We start from the raw sequence: 23,242 nt of genomic DNA on the forward strand, positions 1-23,242 counted from the left end.
GATCCCATGAGCGAAATCCCATACTGACGAATCGACCGCTCTCCAAGGTGCGCAACATCGCCAATTTCTTTACCTCGTTTAAAAGTACGTGAGGCATACGCCATTGTATTTTCAGCAAGTCAACCTTAGGCTCGACCGCGGAACTGCCCACCAGACAATTGTTGTCGTTGCGCGCTCGTATGAGAATCAATTCGTGACGAGCGTTGATCACGACGCGTCTATAGTCCTCGCAAAATCCCAGCAGCATGTTGAGCGGTACGCAGAAATTGAAGTAACCGTTTGCATTGATCGTGGGACTGAGCCATCCCGCGTTCCGCAGAATCACGCTCCTGTTGGACGAAACAGTCGCGTAATTTTTCAGCGTGCTGGTTATGCCGACATTTCGGTTACGATCGATCTCCACACCGTCGAGCTCGTATCGTATCTCGTCGAACATGAAGGCGATGCAGTTGTCTCCGAGAGTCACGTCAGCTCCCGCAACCACCTTGCCCTTCGTTAATTTTCCCTCGACGTAGAGAAAACTCTCGTGCGGTAGCGTGTACAGATCTTGCTGTTGTATCGGTATTCTTATCTCATCGCTGTGTTCGAACGTCGTATTGGCGAACGGATTGTAAGCGTGAGTCTCGATCTTGACGATTCGATCGTCGAAGACCGGTTCGTCTCGGATATTCAGAATGTCGGACATCGTTCAGATAAAGTTATTTCGCACAGCGAATCCGAGCGATCTCAGAAATTCAACGTTTGTTTCGGTTAATCTTTTTTTTCTTCTTCTTATCCTTTCGACGCTATTTACAGCGAAATGTTGTTGTTGCGGTTCAGGCTGTTGGATCGTCTCAGCACCGAAACTGATTGTTGTAACGCGACTCGTTTTGTTCGGTATTAACATACCACGTTATCGCTGTGGTCGTCGTTGTTGTTGTCGCACGTGCAATCTGACGGTGATTTCCTCTCCGCGAAAGTCGAGCGGTCGACCGTTCTGGTTGGTGACGCGTATCGTAAGATCCGTAACGTATCGCACGATGATCGGCAGGTAAATGACTTGCGTGGGCGTTTCCGTGATCTTATATCCTGGTGGCACTTTCGGTGAAAACTCGTGAATCGTGTGCACGCGTTCGCCGTTGCAGTACGCTCCCGCGGTTACGTTACATTCGATGCGGATAATATTCAGGTTGATTATATTGATCGGTAAGTCGGACTCGTGCCATTTTCGCGGCTGCAGTACGCGGTGTGGCGAGAATCCGAGAAGCGGCCCCAACGAGTTTGGTTTCGAAAAGTTTACCGTGTACGCTGATTTGATCTCGCTTCTCATAGTGTTGAAGTTTGCGCGAATCGTTATCGAGAAATCATCGTTCTTCTCGCTCTTCTCATTACGATTACCATCGACGGTGTCGCGTTGTCGCGGCATCGCATGTTTCAAAAATTTGTCTATTGCCTGTATCTCATACGATCCCTCGGGAATCGTAATTTCCTTGCCGTCCGTGCCGTAGTAGAATTTATTGTTTGTAGAATCGACGTTCGGTATGGTGTTGTAAGTCGCAAAGTCCGTGAGACCGAGCTCGTAATCACCGTCGCTGAAATCCAACGCCGGTGAGTAGCTCGAATGGAGAACGCTGCTCCTACCGGTTAACGTGAGCGTGATCGACATGTTCGAAGCGATACTGAGGCGAAGTATGTCGCGACGTCAGTTTTTAAACGTAATCGCGTCGATCGTACTTAAAAATCGCAGACACAGCTGTCCACAGATACTCTGATCGTACGTTTGATAGGATCGTCGATTGTATTCTATCGACGAGACGTCGACTCCGAGATATCTCACCAATTCTATGGGCGGTCGGAGATTACCGAAGCCGTCAAAGTACGCGACGCGATCTCCTTTTTTGGCGTACGCTACCCAGTGAGTCCCCGGACCCGTCACGTTGTCCAGGTTCACGATACCGCTCTCGTTTGTACGCGCACCACTCATAGGTAGGGTGTCGCGCATAAAGACGCCTCTGAAATAAGGAACGCGCATACGTCTGGCCAGATGATTCAACTGCACGTTTGTAGTCGCACCCAAAGGCATTTTTAACGTCTGCTCGACGTTTTTTTTTTTCTTCCTCTCTTCGCAACAGTCGTACCTCTGCCGTACCTGTACGGCTTGAGAGAGAGACCCCGTCCACCGTTGTACGGGGCCAGATGTACGCCGGATCCACCGGCTGCCGCGCGAGCAGCTTTTCTCTCGTTTACGGCTCTCGCTATACTCGCGGCTCCACCGACAAGTGATCCGACTGCGCCGAGAATCGGAATGATCGGCAGCATGCCACCGCGCTTTGCTGTTGGAAGCATGCGTTTTTTGCGAATCGTACTTCTTCTTCTCCTCTTCGTAATCGTTCTGTTTCTCACAGTCCTCAACCTGTTCTTTCTAGTCGACATACCCATCCCAATTTTCGTTTTAGCTTTCATCGCAGCCCACACGGCTGCTGCGGCGGCTCTCTCGCGTAAGCCTGAATCTTTCGCTATAACGCGTTTTCCCGCTCTCTTGGCGAGTTCTTTGTCCGCTGCGTGTCTATCTGTGAGATCGTTGCTTCGCGCGTACGCCAAGTCGTGCTCGCGACACGCTTCGTCCAACGGATTAACGCCTCGATCGCCTCTCGCTATGCGTTCCTTCAGTCGAGTTCCCGGCCCGCAAAATTGATAACCGGGGATGTGCAGTTCGAAGGGGAGGGCGTTTATCGCGCGATTCAACAAACCTTTGCCGCAGCACTTTACTTCCGATGAAGCGGTAGACGACGTTGACACTCGCCGCACTCTCGGATTAACGGAGCAGGTCCGTCGATGTGCGTTTCTTGCCAGGGTTGATTGTAATGCTCGAGGCACCTGCGGTAGGTTCGAACCTCCGGATCTTCCGTCAAGTGCACGGGAAGTTTGTCCCACACGTGATGAACGTAATCGCCGCAGACGTGCAGCAAAACGGCTTTTGGTACGATGCTCAACTGTTCCGCGGTCAAATTCAACACGTCAAAGGGATGTTTCAGCGCGAGATACATGTCGATTAATGAGCTATTCGCGGGGTCGCGCGACTATAAATAGGCGCGCGAGTGATCGTCTCCGTACAGCGGGTACGAGATGCGGTTCGTGCGACAACCGCAGACGATACGCGTCGCGAATTGCGACGACAGATTACGACTGATGGACAGTCTCGAGAGGGAGAAAAAACGCAGACATGGTGAGATGCTGCCAAACACCGTGCGCGCGATCGTGTGCGGCCCATCGAACTGCGGCAAAACGAACGTTCTGATCAGTCTGTTGGAGAGTCCGCACGGTTTGCGTTTCGAGAACGTGTACGTGTACTCGAAGTCGCTGCAGCAGCCCAAGTATCAGTACTTGGAAAGTCTGCTGACGCCGATCGAAGAGATCGGCTATTTCACGTTCTCCAACAACAGCGACGTCGTTCCGCCGAGCGAGGCGCTTCCGCATTCGATCTTCGTCTTTGACGATATCGCGTGCGACAAGCAAGACGCCGTGAGAGAATACTTCGCGATGGGTCGTCACTCGAACGTAGACTGCTTCTATCTGTGTCAGTCGTACGCGAGGATACCGAAGCATCTGATACGCGACAACGCGAATCTGCTGATCCTGTTCAAACAGGACGGAACCAATCTGAAACACGTGTACAACGATCACGTCAACACCGACATGTCGTACGACGAGTTCAGTGCGTTGTGTCGCGAATGCTGGCAACATGATCACGGTTTCGCGGTAATCGACAAGGACAGTCCGCTCGACAACGGGCGATACAGGCGAGGATTCGACGTGTTTGCGGTACCGTCGAGTTGATTTTTAACAGATTGATGATATCGCGTGACAATCAGTCGTCGAAGACGCTTCGTCGAGAACGGATCGCGCGATACGATCGATATGACGGGGAGAAACGACAACCATGACGCGCGCGAGCATGAAAAGATTACGCGGGAGATCGAGAAGACGAGCGAGGCGATTCGCAGGAAGCATCGAGCTATAAAGACCGACACGATCGACGCCGACATCGCGTCGGAGAAGCGCCTCAAGCCCATCGTCGAACCTCTAAAGCGGATGGTCGAGACCGTCGAGGAATCGCGGTACCGAAGGTGGAGTCGAAATCGGAGCGATTGACACCGAAACTGGAGCGACGATTGTGGTCGACACCAAAACCCGAACGGCGTTTAAACGTCACGTTTGACGATTCGTTGTCGTCGGCAACGTTAGGCGATACGATCGTAGCTAATCCGTCATTGAGTGATACGACCGTCGATTCGTACGTTACGACCGAAAACGTCGAACTTCCGTCGACGCCACGGCCCCGCACATCGACGCCGCGGTTCGGCGTATCGACGCCGCGATCTGGCGTATCGACGCCGCGGCCCAGCGTATCGATGGCAACGATGTATCTGGAAGCGGCGAGCGGTGACAGAAGAATAAATATCGATGACGTTTTCGGTATATACTTTGACACGAACAAAGTAATGCTCGGGAACAAGCATGTCGAATTCGACCATAAAAACGATGATATAATCGTCGCTGGTAAGAGATATCCCGGTACGGAAGGTCTGTACGAGTTGATTTTCAAGAAGGTACCCGATGAAACCGCTTACACCGAGGCGGATAAACGTCACTACAAGAGCATACTCGAAGCGACGAACGCGCATAAGAAAGATTTCAGCGACAGCGGTCGCGTCATGGGTAACAGAGGCTCAAAGTACGTGAAGGTGATCGCACCGCTGCTGTCAGGCGATTCGGCCAGGAAATCGAGAAGAAAAAGCTCCGGTAAAGGATTACCTCGCCTCATGACGTTAAACGATCACACGATCGACTACGTGCACTGGGACGATCCTAACGAGCTCGTGGATCGTCTTCGATTGCTGGATGCTTCGCGTCGAGCCGGTCACAACGCTCACGACAACGAAATTCTGTCGATCGTCGAGGAACTGCGCGAGGCGGGTTTGATTATAAATTGATCGACCGGGAGGAATCGAGCGACAGAATCGATCATGTCTAGATCGCGCAAGTCGAGCGACGCAGGTCCCGAGAGGAGGCGACTCGTTGACGAGTTGCACGCCCCGGCGAGAAGAAACTTTCCGCGAAGACGCGTCGTGGTCAAGGGATATGACGATCTGTGGCAGGCTGATATCGTCGAGATGCAACCGTACGCGCGTTTCAATCGAGGCTACCGCTATATTCTTACCGTCATCGACGTACTCGGCAAGTACGCGTGGGCGATACCGCTCAAGAACAAAGGCGGCAGCGAGACGGCTGACGCTTTAGCGGAGTTGATGCGAAAGAGCGGGCGATGCCCGAAAAATCTGCAAACCGACATGGGAAAGGAGTTTTACAACGCCGACGTGCAACGACTTTTCGCGAAACGCGGCGTCAATCATTACTCGACATACTCGGTAATGAAGGCGTCGATAGTCGAACGATTCAATCGCACGCTCAAAAACGCCATGTGGAAGATGTTTACATTCAACGGTAATTATGAGTGGTTCGACGCGCTACCGCGTCTCGTAGACGAGTACAATAGGCGCAAGCATCGAACGATCGGCATGCGGCCCGTTGACGTGACACCTGATATCGCCAAAAAACTCCTCGACACCGTGTACAGCGCTATAAAAATAGTCGCTCCGGCCAAATTCAGGGTCGGTGATAAAGTACGCGTGAGCAAGTTTAAAATAATTTTTTAAAAGGGATACACTCCGAATTGGACCACCGAGGTTTTCACGATCGTTAAGGTGCAGCAAACTAATCCAGCTACCTATCTACTGGAGGATTATCGCGGTGAAGCGATATCCGGAGCGTTCTACGAGTACGAGTTGCACCGCGCGACGCATCTGGACGTGTATCTGGTGGAGAAGGTTCTGCACAAAAAGGGTGACAAGGTCTACGTAAAATGGTTGGGATTCGACGGATCGCACAATTCGTGGATCGACAAAAACAGCATCGTTTAATAAATTTTTTTATTTCACACATGTGTATGTGTGATTCGATACAAAAAATATATAAAAATGAGAAAAATATATAACGTACGCATTGTACAACGTTTTACTTCATTTGTATAATTACATCTATAATACATACTACATACTGCTTACTGCTTTACTGCGTACATGTGTACTGCATACTGCGTACATGTGTACTGCGTACATGTGTACTGCATACTGCGTACTGCGTACTGCGTACATGTGTACTGCATACTGCGTACTGCGTACTGCGTACATGTGTACTACGTACATGTGTACTACGTACATGTGTACTACGTAAGGGCATGCTAGCGACTACTAACTCAAACCTGTACATCATCGCATAAAAATATAAAACATGACCGTTTCGTCGGTCGTTTCGAGATTTCCGCAAAAATACTGCTTAAATTTGAAAAAACAGGCAACCATGAACGCCTCAATTAACGCATCAAACACCACAAACACCACAAAATAAATTCAAACTAAGTTTAAACGACATAAGCAACCAAGAACATCACATACACCGCATACACCGCAAAATAAAATATGCGAATGTTAACCCATACATTATATCGCAATTAACCGGTAAAAACCAAAAAAGAAAAGAAATACCAACTATTGTACCGTCAGTAAAAAATAAAGGGGTAAAGGGGTAAAGGGTAAAGATATATAAACCGGTAACAACAAAAAAAAAAGAAAAAGAAAAGAAATACCAACTATTGTACCGTCAGTAATAAAATAAAGGGGTAAAGATACGAGTATAGTTGGAGAAAATGACAGCGCTAGGAATAAATTTTGAAAAAGATGCAAACATGAACACCTCAATCAACGCATCAAACGGCACAAAGTGAAAATCAGATTAAATTTGAAAAAAAAACATTAGCAAACAAGAACACTTCATACACCGCAAAATAAAAATTTTTTTGTGCAATCCAGCCCATTTGCTAGCTGCAAAAATCTGACATTTGCAGAACTCTATTACAAGTAATACAATAAAATATGCGAATGTTAACCCATACATTATATCGCAATTAACCGGTAAAAACCAAAAAAAAAGAAAAGAAATACCAACTATTGTACCGTCAGTAAAAAATAAAAAGGTAAAGGGGTAAAGATATATAAGCCGGTAAAAAACAAAAAAGAAAAAAAGAAAAGAAAAGAAATACCAACTATTGTACCGTCAGTAATAAAATAAAGGGGTAAAGATACGAGTATAGTTGGAGAATATGACAGCGCTAGGAATAATACATATAATGTATGTTATTCCACGCATGCTTCATATAACGAGCTCGAGACTTTTATAAAATATTTTAAAACCAGATAAAATTGAAAAAGAGGCAATCATGAACGCCTCAATCAACGCATCAAACACCACAAAGTGAAAATCAGACTAAATTTGATAAAAAACCAAAGCAACCAAGAACATCTCATACTCCACATACACCACAAAATAAAAATTATTTTGTGCAATCCAAAAAAAAAAAAAACAGGCAATCATGAACGCCTCAATCAACACATCACTCTCCACAAAATGCAAAATATGCGAATGTTAACAATCACTCGAGAGACCTTGCGTCAATCGGAAGTATAATACATCTATAATACATACTGCATACATGTATACCGCATACATGTATACCGCGTACATGTGTACTGCGTTTTGTCGAGGTATGCGATAATGACCCCACGACAAGGTCTCGGTCGAGTTCGGCACGAGATATCGCTTGTCGTCGTACGGACTCAAAGCGATCTTCGTCTCGGACACGGTGTACACCTCATGCAATTTCGACCTGATGCACGATTGGTCGCGAGTCATAGCGATCTCGTCCTCGAGACACTTCACGTAATCGTCGAACGTTATAGTTCGCTCCACGACTCCGCTCTTTACACCCTTTGCTTTTTTGGTGTCTTTTCTACCGTCTACCCTTATCGCATACATCTTATCTCTGAGTCCGACGAACTCTGTGACGATCGCACCGTTACACTCATCCTTCATTAAGCCGGGTATTTTTTTGTTCGCGAGAGGTATACTATACGCGTTATCAGGTGGATAGTCGCTCGTGTCGAACCTCGCGATATCGCGTTTCATCATCTCGTATACGTCGTCGCACTCGACGCTGTACACAAGACTGTCCGTGTCGGTATACATGACGCTACATTTGTCTCTGTTACGTCCTCGGACTCCACATCTCCTTTTTTCCGACACGCGTTCAATAAATTAGATAAAAAGGAGTAAACCGTGACTATTTGGTGACGAGAGAGAACTTCCAAGCTTTCAGAAGAAATAATTTACACTCTGAAATTCTTATCGCCGGATGCTTAAATGAAACTTAGAACAATCACAGCATAGATACCAACGGGAAATATAAACAGAAGACTCTTTAAAGAATATTAGAAGGAACCTAAAACAATTTGGAATCGAAATCAAATATCTGGCGATAAGTGAAGCACTTGAGACCGCGACTACGAAACGTAAATAAAGAGGGTGAAAGCTCCACAGTCATAAGAATATGACACGCGACCGGATCCCATAAACAAACGCGACCCGGTGATAACGAAAGGGGGGTCCTTAGGAATTTTTCCTCGACTATTAATGACAATATTCTGGAAGGTTGGAAGGGGAAGCCATGCGGGCGGAGTTTCGTACAACCGAGTTTTTTCTCTCGAGCCAATAGATATCGGGAACTCCTCACCACTAATTAAAAATCTAAGGACGAAAACTAGAGCTTAAGAAAATCAGAGAAGGGATAAGATCGGAGTAACCAATAATTAAGAAAAAGGAAAAGTGGAGGGACATGGCCGCCAAATCAGAGCACTGACTTTTCCAAAAATGGAAATCCGGCGCTAGCCCACCCCTTTTCCGAGGTTATTAAACCGCGTGTTCCTGCGGGACTCGCTCTCATTCAGTCTCTGAATTTTTCCTCGATAATATCATTGTTACTGTGTGTGACTTGTGACTCTCTGCTGAGCCGATCTTAATAAAGAAGTTGCAAGGGACTCGTCCGAGAGCAACCGAAGACATCGAAAAGTAAGTCTCATTATTTCATTTAACCTCATTACTCTCTCCCCCTTTTTAAATGATTCCACTAAAATTCTAAAGCTCTAAAATTCTCATTCTTGAAAAATGAATGACGTGGGTTTTGCCAGGGTGCCGTTTGCGCTTTCCGAAGTAGGTATCTCTCTAGTATCCTTTGGATTCTCCCTTGATTCGGTTCGGTTAATGGGTCTCCTCCTGTCAGAGGTTACGATATGCTGCCAGTAAATGGTGACTATCTAAACCTTAGCTCGAGTGATGGCCTATCCGGACAGAGGTACCGGGACAAGTTTCGAAGCGATCTATTGAGAGATCCGGAAGGAGGAATGTGGCGTGTTGCCCTGACATATTTCCCGCTTTAATCATTTTATTAAAATCAAACTCAAATTGATATTTTTTAGTGGAATCAAGAAATCTTCGATCCATCAAGAAAAGCCGTGCCCGAAGAAATCGCAAAATACGCGAGTTGCGAGAACTGGTTCAAAGTTTCTTTGTCCAGTTCTTATTCGCGGCAGCGCCAAGGGAGGTCACACCGGAACCTCCGAAACTCAGAACAGAGCGTTTATGGTCTCCTCTGCCTTCCGTGCCTCCCAATTCGCCGATTAGCCACGAAGATTTAGAAACGGAAGAGAATACTCCGGGGCGAACACCATCGCCGTCGCGTCCGAGATCGACCTCGCCCCCTCAACCTGAGCCGGAGCTGTTCCGCCCCACTACTCCCTCCTATACTCCGGACGTTTCTTTGAACTCGTCCGGACCTTCTCCTGGAGTTGCTCCTCAGGCATGCTCTTCTCCCGTCCGGTCACCGACTCCTTACCCTGGGGAACCCGAGGAGGTCGACTCTTTTGCTGAAGATGAGACCATCTCTTGGCATGAGCCTGACAGCCCGTAACGTTCCCCTTCCCCCGTCCCGAGCGTAGAGTTCGTGGAGGAGCAAGAGGAACTGAGAGAAGTCGTAGACCCTCTCCTCGAACTCCTCCGGAGCACCTGCACTCCGTGGACGGATCCCGTCCCCGAAAGGGCCTATACAATAGGCCCTGATTCCTTTGATCCCGAGGAGATCAGGAGGGAAGCCAGGAGGGCGACTCCTGACCATAATATCCTCATTTACTATCCCGGAGTGGAACATCCCTTCCTGGCTCCGATCAGGTTGATCGACAGGGTATTCCCGAGGTCGACGGCCCGGATAACAGAAATCATAGAAATTAACCTAGAATAATGTTCGCCAATCGTTATTATTATTGTTAGTTTTTTATTATTTTATTGTAATTCATTTCCTTTCATCTTTTTTTTATTTTTAAAAAATGTTTAAATTATATCTTTTATTAAGCCCTCTTCCTCTTTCTTTTTACATCATAGTCTCTTTAAATTCATTTAATCTATTTTTTTTATTCAAAATTTGTATTCTAATTAAGATTAAATTTACGGATTTCATTACTGGAATTTCTGAATCAGTTGTTTATTCTAACCCTGGTATCCTTGTTGCGAAAACCACCTCTGGTTCTATCCCAGGGAATAAGAATTAAATTTCTTTCCCTAAAAAGAACAAATATTACGCACTAGTTCCTCCACTCAACCGACTCGAACCCATTCCTAGTGCGTTTACGCGTGGCCCTCCAAATTCGCGCCACGTAAGGATCGGCTGTTACGTCGCTCTCCAAGCCATTTCCTCCTCTTTACCTACTCTCGTGCCTTTTTCCTAAGCATCCGAGTAACGGTGAATAAACCCATTTAAAATTTCCAACCTCTGACGTAACATCTCCAAAAGTCGGTATCATATACTCGTGATGAAACTCGTACAAGCATACTTTAGATATGTCGAGTATAGACATACCGACGTATATCGGCTTGGCGAATTTCACCTCGAGTTTACGTAATTCCACAGTTACTAAATTTTCCGCAAATACGCTTCTGCTGTGAAAATTCGGTTTGGCGATCATCGCCTCCACACCGCACCGTCCGTCCCACTGCGAGAGCAAGCGAACGTCGACGCGATTTCGTACGTTCTCCATCGTTTTACCGAACACCGCGTTGTTTATCAGTTTAAACAAATTTTTTTCAAAATCGTTGGTCGCGCGAGTTCGATGTCGCGTGTTGAGCTCGATGTAATCGCGCAACCATGCCGATTGAGTGAATCGCAGCACGCGGTAAACCTTGGTGACGCGAAGACCGTGACGCGTGCACAGCTGCAGATTGCGATAGTGGATGACGTATCGCTTCTTATCACACAGCGTAGCCAAAAGTTTTACATCGTGTTTTGCTCCCGGTGGTTTCTCTCGCGTGGGACAGAACGGCAGATCGGAGTGCGCGTCGTGCACGCTCGCGGGATACTCGAGATCCACCTCGAGAATATAACCCGTGGGCGAGTCCGCGGCGATCGCGTCTACGTCGAGGTTCGCGAGGTCGTTGTCGTCGACCCATTCGAAGTCCGCGTACGGTAACGGCTGACACATGGCCCATCCGTACAAGTTATTTACATCGTAATACACAATGTACGACGAAGGTTTCGACGAGTCGTAACCCGACCGCATGTATCTGTTATTGGCTCGCGCGTATCTGTTGGAGCATTGACTCAGACCGCCGCGTATACCGCGTTCGACGAACATCACCATGTCGATGTCGGTCAACAATTCGAAATTTATGCGCGTATGCTTGAGCATCGCATCCCACGTGAAATCGGGTAAGGTGTAGTAATGCGCGGGATCGAGTCCGTAACTCTCGACGCATCTGTCGCAAAAATTTTCAAATACGTTAGCCAATAACAGTACATCGGTCTTGAGGTACAGATCGCTGTACTCGCCCAGAGTTCGAACGGAGAACCGCTGCCATACGGTCTCGGCGTGCGCGTAATCTGTCTCGGTCACCGTGTCACCGGTCAGCGAACTGAAGAATGAGTCGCGCGACGGTAAGCTTGACTCATTCAATTTTTCGACGCTGTTGACGTACTCGTACGGAAATACACCTTTTCGCGTCAGAAGATTGAAATTTTCTTCTGAAAGTGTCGCAAATTCAGCGCGCAAGATTCGCAATTTGTCTTTGGCGAGTAGAGACGATAATTTGTCGAAACTAGCGTTCAAAAATTTGTACGAGTCTATAAAGCGCAACTTTATCGCAGTTCGCGAGTCCTGTCCCTTAGCCGTATCGTTAACGTGTTTCGTAAAGGAGATATATTTCTCCTTCGTTATCGGTAATAGATTAATTTTACCCTCGTACGCTGTGGCGATCTCCTTTATAACAAAGTGTGCATCGTAACCCGACAGATTGTGAAATACGACGGGGATGTAACGCGTGTCGCGGTATTGCAGGTTACATTTTGAGTGCGCGGGACCTCTATACCGACCGGTCAAATGACAATAATCGCGCACACGCTTCTCGTCCGCCGCAAACGGATTTTCGCATACGTGGCACAGCTTCGCGTTCTCGTGCACCTCGAGCTGCGCATTCGACAACGTCTTCATCGGGACAACGTTTGAGATTACGGTTTTTACGCGATGAGCTAATCTCACTAGCCGTTCGACGAACCACTGGACGCAATCGGGTTCGCGACGATATTCGTATCTCGAGAGCGACTCGTCGTACGAGCATCGGACGTAGTATCCCACGCTGAATACTTCATGATGTTGATAAGTAACGTCGTTTGTTCGGGCGATGATGGAGGATCGATATTTCGCAGCACGCACTCCAGATCGACGTAAACGATGAACGGCACGCGCTCCTTGTTGTCGTGATTGGAAAAGCTGAGCCATTTGTCGTCCTCGTTGGGTAGTCGTACAGCGCAGTCGTTTAATATTCCGCAATCCATGACGTGAGCCTCGAGCTTCTCGCTCGAACTAAAGTAATGAAGACACCTAAAAATAAAATATTTTTTTTTTAATAATAATTTAAAAATAATATTTTAAAAAATTAATTACATATTTAAAACCATACGTACCGATCACAAATGTGTTTACGATGCTCGCGTCCGCTTAGTTGCGAACTGACGAGGCGTGATAGATTACTGATACACGCAAAGTGTCCCACTTCCTGGTTATCGTTGTCATCGTTGTTATCGCGTTGCACGTACAATAAATTTACGTGTCTCTTTTTCTTCTCATTGCTGAGGCGTATAGGTAGAACGTTTATTTCTTTTCCACGTGTCTTTGTGACGTACACGTTGATCGAGATATCATTCAATCGTTCGAGTTTCGCAACGTCTTTAAGAGTCGCGGGAAACTGCACACCCTCGACGTTCAGCACCGTTGTGTAATGCGGATACGACGATTTCCCATCCACGTGCTGCTTCACGGGATACAGAGCCGCCACCACCGACCACGCGAGACACTTGTCGTCCATCGATTTTACGCATATCACTGCTTTTTTAGCGAATATTTTCCGCGACAATGTAACGTGACATCCCGCACGCATCGGATTGTACTTGTTTACGTTGATCAACAAGTTCAAAATTCGCGACAACGCCCATCCGCTGTCGCGCTCCTGAAACTCCTCGAGAGAAGCCAGCGTGGGTTCGATAACATGTAATCGGTACCACTCGCGTACATCAGTATCTCGAAAGATCTCACAGTTTTTCGTGGTTATACTTTTGTTGGCCCGTTTGTCCCCGGCCGTGAATTCACCGTTGAACGCGGTGTTCACTTTCACGCAATTAGTTTTACGCACGATGTTCTGTACGCGCTCGCACACCGCGTTACCGGCGTCCTCCAGGAATTGCAGCGGCTCGATGTAGTTTGTGTTTATTACCACACCCGTTGCGATACGACTTTTGAACGCGGTCTCGATCTCGCGCCACTCGAGTTCACCAGCTGCGTTGTCACCATCACCGTCGGCAGCACTGGTGCTCGCATACTCGCCACCCTGGTGCACGTAACGTCCGTACAAATGTTTCCTGACACCCAAAAGTCGTGCGATACTCGCCACCGTGGATTGCGCGCACCCGACGGATACGCGCGTTCGCTTGGCGCGACTGCGTTCCTCGAGTCGATTCACTAGGTCGTCACATCTCTCAAGCCACACGAAAAATTCTCCCAGGGTGGTTACGGCGTCAGCCTGCACCAGGAGTTCGCGCTCTTCCTCGAGAAAACTTTGATCCATTTTTTAATGATTCTCACACCGATGCTTGCACGTTAATGTTGAAAAAAAAACGACATTAGCAATAAATACAACAAAACAACGACATTAGCAAAAAATACAACAAAACAACGACATTAGCAATAAATACAACAAAACAACGACATTGGCAATAATTACAATAAAACAACGACATTAGCAATAAATACAACAAAACAACGACATTGGCAATAAATACAACAAAACAACGACATTGGCAATAAATACAACATTAGCGATAAATACAACAGAACAACAACATTAGCGATAAAAACGACATTAGCAACGTGAGTATGGAATCTAAGTACATTGCTCACGCATTCGTGCATACCGGGCACAATATCGCACGAAATTACAACGAATGTTGCGGCTCTACAGTTCAAACACCACGTACCGCTCAGACTATCGTACGATCCTACGACGTGTTTACGAATCTTGAAGACGGAATCGTTGAAATTGTTTCGCATCAATACCAAACAAGAAGCGCACACGTTGTATCCTCGCCCGTCACAATAATAAAAATATATGGCACAAAATTTCGTACGCAGATTAATTGCGTTTAAATTCCGTAAATTGATCGTTTTGCGCGTAGTACTTTTAACCGTTTTATCGTTGTCATCGTCGGTTTCGCAAGCACTATCCTCCGACAGGGGATGAACCTCTTCGATTTCCTCACCGATTTCTATTTCTATTTCTTCACCGATTTCTTCACCGATTTCTATTCTCACGTCAACGTTCATTATCGTCGATCGCTCGTCCACTAATGAGATTCGCGCGTGGTTACAAAAGAGGCCTAAGGAATGCTTTATATTCTACCCCTACTCCTGATTAATCATGTGACACATTTTTTACCCTCTCTCAAATTATAATGAGTCATTTCATAAGTTTTACTTTGCAGTATTTAAAAATTGCTATCTTATCTCTGTCCGATAAAAGAAATGTACACCCGCTAAATAGCAACTACCCCGTTTGCAGAGTCTTTGAGTTTAGCCGCATAGTTTTTGTTATCTGAGCAGTCTATTTTTCAAAGATGTAGGGAATTAAAATCGTTACCTTATCTCTTTCCGAGAAAAGAAATGTACACCTGCTAAATAACAACTACCTCCGTTTGCAGCCTTTGAATTTAGCCGCATAGTCTTTTGTTCTTTTAGCAGTCTATTTTTCAATGATGTGGGGGAATTAAAATCTTTACCTTATCTCTTTCCGAGAAAAGAAATGCATACCTGCTAAATAGCAACTACCTCCGTTTGCAGTCTTTGAATTTAGCCGCATAGTCTTTTGTTCTCTTAGCAGTCTATTTTTTCATTGATGCGGGGTAACGTGAGTGGCAACGTGAGTGGCAACGTGAGTGGCAACGTAAGTGACAACGCGAGTGAGAACGATAATTTTTTTTTATCAGTATAAAACAATTTGGATCGAGATGAGTTCTTCAACCGTCGAGCGATTAGTTCCTTGCAACCAGGCATCGGTAACTGATTGTCGCCAATTAACAAGTAACAAAAAAATGTAAGTATCTTTTCTGATATTATTTTTAATATCTTTTTTAAAAATTTCCGCTTAATATAAAATATTTTTTTCAGATGATTTCCGACATCAATATAAGACAACTTACCCGCTGGCCGTACGAAGTACGCGTGATACGCGTACAATCACCCACGCTATTTTGGGTAAAGTTAATAAACGGAGAGAAGGCTCATTTGGAGATGCTTGAACAATTGACTGCATTTATGAGCATTGCAGCAGCCCAACCTCATGCTGTTACCACATGAAGTTACAGTGGGAACCCTTGTTGCTATCCGAGAAGGTTTAAAGTGGCAAAGAGGAATCGTCGATGATGTTAGTGCTACATTGATTACGGTACATCTTCGCGATTGGGCTCGCAAAACCTGTAGACTACCTTATGAGTGTTTCCGACTGGACGAACGATTCTGTGAATTAAAGTGGCAAGCGATACCGTGTGTTCTAGACGGAATCTTGCTTCGGCGAGCTTAGATGTGGACGGAGCAAGACATAACGCTTGCTAGAATTATCATGGAAAAAGCGCGGGGGTGGATTACCATAAATGATATTCTCTCTGGCGATGCGGCTCTTGTTTCGTTAATCAGAGTCGGGCAAACAGAAAATGTGCACCCGGTAGATATGTCAACCTTATTTATACACCTGGGTATTGCAAAAAGTTTCATCATGTGGATCGATACACCGGCTGAATGAATTACACCGAAAGGGTCTTAAGTCCGTTCGTATATCCGCTTCTTTAAGCATCATTCATTGTGCATTTACGAACACACATATGGAAGCGAATAGAAACGCAGCACGTGATTTTTCAGTCGGTCGCTCGTCAGTCGGTCGCTCGCCAGTCGAGGAGTACACATCTCAAAATTGCTTCTATTGTTTTTATTGCTTGTGTTGTTTTTTTATTATTGCTGTTGTCGTTTTTATTATTGCTATTATCGTTTTTATTATTGCTTGTGTTGTTTTTTTTGCTTTTGTTGTTTTTTGGCTTTTGTTGTTTTTTTTCGGTCATCACTTAAAAATTAAAAAAATATTTGGCAAACATCTCATTTGCAATGAGTTGTCGAAACTATCTCATGAAAGTATGCGCCAGAGAGGAATGCAGAATGTTCCACGAGGTCCGGCGGTGTATGAAGTCGGTGTGCCTATCAGGAACCACGTGCAAATTTGTCCACTTCAACCAGGATGAGGTGGATGAAATTAACCACCATGTGCGGCCGATGTCAGAAACGGCGTTTGGAGAATTAAAACGCCTAGCGTACCTGCTACGCGAAACGTACCCGCCGGATCAGAGGCCTCACACATGCACGAAAAATTTACTGGGAGAGTGCATGTGGGAGTGCATCTCTTGCGAGAATGGGACATTTCCCAGTAAGTTTTTTTTTTTTTTTTTTTTAATTAATTAATTAATATTAATTTTTAAATTACAGAGGATAACACGCCGAGATGCAATTTCTGTCGGGTACAACACTTTAAGGGGATCCAGGCCCTAATTTGCGGACACTCCTTTTGCACACCGTGCATAAAGGTGATACCATTCTCCATGCAAGGCCAAGTGCCCAAACATCTCTGCACGGTGTGCAAACAATGGAAGGTGCAGATCAATCTATGTAAGTATATTTAAAATAAATTTTAATTATTTAATACATTTTATTTTATATGTTTTTTAATAATTTCTTTTTTTCGTTTTAGACAATGACTAAGGACTCCAAAAAAATTAGTTTATAAGTTTAGGTTAAGTTTAAGTTAAGTTAAGTTTCATTTTTATTATTTTTATTTTTCATTTTTTATTTTTCATTTTTTATTAATACACTTTTAGTTTATAAGTTTAGGTTAAGTTTTATTTAATATTTTATTTTTATTATTTTTTGTATTATTTTCTTTTTATATTTTTATTTTTATATTATATATTTATTTTTATATTATATTTTATTCTAAAGTAATTGTACACATATTTATTATTTTGTAAGTTTTTAATAATTAAAAGATATTTTATACATAATAAATAAAATATGTTTTTAATATAATATTTTCAATCTTATTTAATACCATATACCAAAAAAAACTTATCATACAACATAAAAATTCAATTAAATTACATTAAAAATTACATTAAAAATTACATTTAAAAATACATTAAAAATTACATTAAAAATTATACAAATAAACAAAACATAAGCAAAAAAAAACCAACACAAGCAAATACAATAAACGCAAAAACGACACAAGCAAATACAATAAACGCAAAAAACGACATAAGCTATAGCAGTTGTTCGTAGCTAGCGTCGGATCGACATACCGGGCACACAACTGTAAGCATTGTGTACGGACGCGGGGGCCCTTGGCACTTTAGAGCACATGTGTAGCAATACACGTGCCCGCAACTGGACGCCCCGAACGTGTCCATCACAATTTCGCTGCAGCACACAATACACTCGAGTTTTTCGTCGTGCCCAATATGCCGACGTTGGCAGTCCGTTCTAGTACACCTGCCGGCCTTGTAATCCCCGCAGATGATGGAATTTTGCAGGGTGCGTCCGACTTCATACCGCAATTTCTCCGATGTTAACCCGGTAGCCTCGTAACGAGCCTGCTCCACGCTCGTAACGTGCAAAAATTTGCATTGCGCGTTTGTGCACTTTTTGTTTTGATAATTAAAACAATATCTATACGTGTGCACAAACGCGCAATAACTATTAGAGCAGGTTTCTCGCTGGTAGTCGCGGCAGAGCTGTTGTTTGGCTAAAATCATAAAAATACATATTATTATATGATTTAATAACAAATTAAATTATTTTTATAAATTGTATTATAAATTGTATTATAATACATACTTTGTTCCCCAAAATATGCCATTTTTGATTTTTTACTAAAGTTTTTTCACTGTCTTCAACTGTCTTCAAAAGAGATCCTGCACCTACGGATGTGAGACTGAGAATGAGGCATGGTCACATCGTCGTCGTCGTCGTCGTCGTCGTCGTTCTCATCAATAAACAAAGAAAATAGACGCCGGGCCAACAAAAACGAAACGTGATACAAAAGATTCAAGACGCCAAAGATTTTTGTCGCATAGGCGTGTAGAAAGAATCGTCCATATCTAACGAAGGCATCTTGAAACGATTACTAGAAAAGCATGAACGACACTTGACCAAGAGAAAAACGCAAAAAGATTTTTTTACAACGTTTGAAGCCCATAAAAACGCAAAAGATTTTTTTGACCACACGGGTATATAGAAAAGAATCTAGCGATAGCATGTTACGCATCTGCAAACGATAACTAAAGAATGCGAGTGAAAGCGTGAAAGGGTGTGAGCGAGAGCGCGAATGACACTTGAACGCGATACCGAACGAGAAAATACAAAATAGGAGTGAGAGAGATATAATGCAAACGATACATGATGTTCACAAGAAAATTTAAGTAATGGGGATTTTTTACTAATTATATATTTTAACGATATTATCTTATACAATCGATATAATGCGAGCAACGATGACGATGATGACGATGATGATTGCAATGAAGACGCTGGTGACGTTGGCTTTACGCAAAATTGTCTCTCTGTAATATTAAAATTTTACGGCTACTATTCGTACGAATAAAAATATTTTTTATTTTATTTATCTTTATACTTACCATTTACGGATTACATGAATCGCACAGCTCTTCGATGATTGTCTTGGGCAAGGAATCAATACCACATGAGCGATTGATAAACACGACATGAGCGATTGATAAACATGACATTAGCGATTGATTAAAAAAGATACCCTCTTGGTATAAAATTCCAACGCAACCTATTAAATTTTTTTCTTATCATAAGAATAATAAGAAGAGGAAAATACACTCGAGCCCTGGGCCGACAGTTGTGCATCCTCATAGTGTCAACTTTTGTTTAATATTATATTTCAAAGCGGCATACTACGCATGAAAACTACGAGTCGTAGTCGATGGTGACAAACGCGTGAACGAGAACGAGAGGGAACGATAGGCGGCGCGAACAAGTGCGAGCGAAAAGCAACAATGGGCGCGCGATCCTTTGCGATCCGCCGCCCCGCCGCTCGCCGCCGACGCCTTGACTAAGACTCGCGTGAAAAATGTGTAATATATTGTAACGCATATTCATAAAATAAATATATACTTTTGTAATCGGCACGTATCATTTTTAATCGTTTCTATTCCATCCTTCATTTTATTATAATTGTGAGTCCGCCTCGTTTGTATGCAACATACGTATCTGAGTGAGAGAGAAATAAGATAATAAGGAGGAGCGATTAGCCGGGGGTGTACGTGCAGCGTCACCCGCATTCGAATCGTATGAGCGTGTACTAAATTGTTGATAAACAATAGGCGGCGCGAACGGGTGCGAGCGAGAGGGAACGATGGGCGCGCGATCCTTTGCGATCCGCCGCCGCCCCGCCGCTCGCCGCCGCCGACGCCATGACTAAGACTCGCGTGATCACCCCCACACCCCCCCTTTTTTCCCTGTGAAAAATAAGACACCCTCCCCCTTTCCCCTTTTGAAAAAATTCCAACCCTTTGAAATTCGCGATGCCGCAGGAAAATACCGCGGCGAGATAACGCACTTATCTATTTTAAAAAATATCAAATTACGTAATTAAAATATCAAATTTTATAACTTTTATGTTATTGTTATATTTATAAACAATCTGTTCCGAGAATCGCAGACAAAGGAGCGATTCCTGGAAAAACACCTCTCCCCGCGTGACGTCATTACCCCTCGCCCTAGGTCACACGGACACACTAATACGAATTGGTCCAGAACCGGCCTATATACATCTACTGCGAGGATTAATAGACGTAATAGGAACAATAAGTAAAAAACTATTCGGAACAATGGACGCGGACGACGAAAAAGTAATAAGCGAACAGTTAGAAATATTTACGAAAAGACAGCAAACGTTGCAACATGTAGCGAAAAATCAGCTGAAAGTAATAAATAGTTCGATTGGTCATATACAGGAATTAGAGGAAACAATATAGTACCACGAAAAAGTTATAACAAACGCGACGAAGCTATTAAGCAAAAAAGTAGACGGGATAACGGGACAAATAGAAATGACGGAACATTTCTACATATTAAGAATGTTAATAACGGATTTATTAACGAACGTGCAAGAGACAATGGAATTTATAGCACAAACGAAATTGGGAATAAAAAACACGCGAATGATACCGGTTAATAAAATAATCGAGAAATTAAAAGAAGCAACCGCGCACCTAGAAGAAGGGACGTATTTCCCCTTTAGAATCAATACAAAAAACTGGAACCGGATAGAAAAATATGCGGAAATAAGCGCATATAGCGACGAGCAAATGATAGTCACAATAATAAGATTCCCGATAGTAGACGATGCAAGGTACGAATTAAAAAGAGTAACGCCGTTTCCTGTATTAGACAAATCGAACGAGAACGCATTTAAAATAATAGAAACAGAACATGAATACATAGCAGTAGATATAGAAAACAATAATTACTTAACATTAAGCAGAGAGGAAATCAAGCAATGCGCAAATAACAATAATATATATATATATATATATGCGAACAAAGCCTCCCGGTATACCATACCAGGGCGAGCGCGCCGTGCGAGGTAAGAGCGATTATCGAGCCAGCAAAAAAGCCGGACACGTGCGTAACGCGAGAAGTTGCATCACGGGCAACATTCTGGATAGCAGTAAGCGAACCACAAGAGTGGATATACTCCACAACGAAAGAGCAAACGATAGAAATTCAATGTAAACATAGACCGAGTAAAAAATTAGAAATAATTAGAACAGGAATAGTAAAATTAAGAACAGCATGTAAACTAACAACGACAGAAATGACAATAAAAACAAGAAACACGATAGGAGAAAGCAAAATAGAACGACACGTACCGGCATATAATCTAACAAACATAGAAACAGAACAGGACGGAAAAACCGACCCAATAATAAAGAAAATAGAAGAAATAAGCCGCGACAAGGTAATAAAAAACCCGAATGAATTAAATAAATTAGGGATAGAATTAAATAAAATGGACAAACAATTAGACGGAAATGTAATATTAACAAATAAAATAATCATGGACACAACGGGCACAAGCGCCACAATAATAGCAATAATAGCGACTATAGTACTAGCAATAGTAATAGTAAAACTGTACAAAAAGAAAAAGAATAAAGTAACCGAACAAATAATCCTACCCAGCGAAATAAAAAGAAGAAAAAAGAAAGAAACGCCAAATGTAAAAACACCACGATCAACGGTGATACAATTGTAAGTAGGATAAGAAAACATAATGTAAGGAAGAAAAGATTGAGGTGTATAAACACACTCAAACCTTTTCTTCTCCTTAGGGGGGAGGGATGTTGTAACCCAAACCCCGTTACAACACGGAACATGACGCAAGGCATTTCGGCATAAGTATCTCGTAATTAAATAACATCGGAGGATGCGATATCAGCAAACCTCCTTAAGCAATTAAATAATAAGAAACAAAAAGAGAAACACTTGCGAGAACTTATTGCCGAAATCGCTAAGGTTGCATTCGCCGAACAACCGAAGTTCGGCATTGCAACCCGATGACGCCAAGGCCCTGCGTCACTATTAAATAACCGCGGACCGTCACGGGCCGGCAGTCGCATCAGAGTCCGTGCTGTAAACCGAGATCGTGTGGTAATTAAAGTTCGGTCGCCTAACCTAACCTGAATTGGTATCTTTAGAGTTACAGAATTTTCAAAATAACTATCATCATTTATAATGTGATCCGTACATCCACTGTTTAATACCCAATCAATCTTATTTTCTTCGCAAATATTTATTTCTACATTTAGATTTTCGATATTAGGTTTACCTTCTAATTCTACGCCAAATACGCTCGCTTCATTTCCGTTGTTTTGTTCGTCGTAGTTTGATTCACGCTGACCGTACTGTTGTCCATAATTATGTTCATAATTTTGTCAACCTCTTCTATGATGAGAGATGAAACGGTTTCCTCTTCTTCTGAGCGGAAATGATTCTCATCTATTCTGCTGTTGATATCCTCTTCCTCTGGAAGGAGCACCTCTTTGCCAATTTCCTCTGGAGCTTTGACAGTTTATTTTATAATGTTCTGGTTTGCCACATTTATAACACACTTTATCTTGTTCCTTTTTTTCTGTTTTAAACACACTTGACTTTGTTTTGCTTGTTTCGTCCTTTTCTCGAATTTTCCACATTTTTATCTTGTTTTTAATAAATTCACAATTTTGATCCTCAATCCTTACGGCATCAATTAAATTGCCAATATAATTTAGAGTATCTGGTAGTGTACGCAGTAGATAGTTTACTTTTTCCTTTTCGGATACTGTTGCTCCCGAATTTTTTAATTCGTTTATTAATTTCTCAAAGTCGTTGAAAAAGGTGCTTGAATCTTCGTATTCTCTTAACTTGAGTTTTTCTAAGCGATTTCTTATACAAATCTGTAATGCCGTTGATTCTCTTTTATACAATGTGTCAAATTTCTTCAAAATATTATAAGCTGATTCTTCACTAGCCACATATTCCAGTTGCTCATTTGAGATCACACTGTATATGTAATTCATTGCTTTTAAATTATTTTCATCCCACTGCGTTGG

At 43.6% G+C, this 23,242-nt stretch overlaps 1 protein-coding gene across 1 annotated transcript; it reads left to right on the forward strand.

Annotated features, from left to right (window-relative positions):
* The first annotated feature begins 9,264 nt into the window (after positions 1-9,264).
* On the forward strand, positions 9,265-9,898 carry LOC139112711 (uncharacterized). Its single transcript, XM_070673782.1, has 2 exons — positions 9,265-9,283; positions 9,408-9,898. The coding sequence occupies exons 1-2, from the start codon at positions 9,265-9,267 to the stop codon at positions 9,896-9,898; spliced, it is 510 nt and encodes a 169-aa protein (XP_070529883.1).
* The last annotated feature ends 13,344 nt before the right edge of the window (positions 9,899-23,242 follow it).

This window comes from Cardiocondyla obscurior, unplaced genomic scaffold, assembly GCF_019399895.1.
Source record: "Cardiocondyla obscurior isolate alpha-2009 unplaced genomic scaffold, Cobs3.1 scaffold43_0_327834, whole genome shotgun sequence".
Classification (NCBI taxonomy): domain Eukaryota; kingdom Metazoa; phylum Arthropoda; class Insecta; order Hymenoptera; family Formicidae; genus Cardiocondyla; species Cardiocondyla obscurior.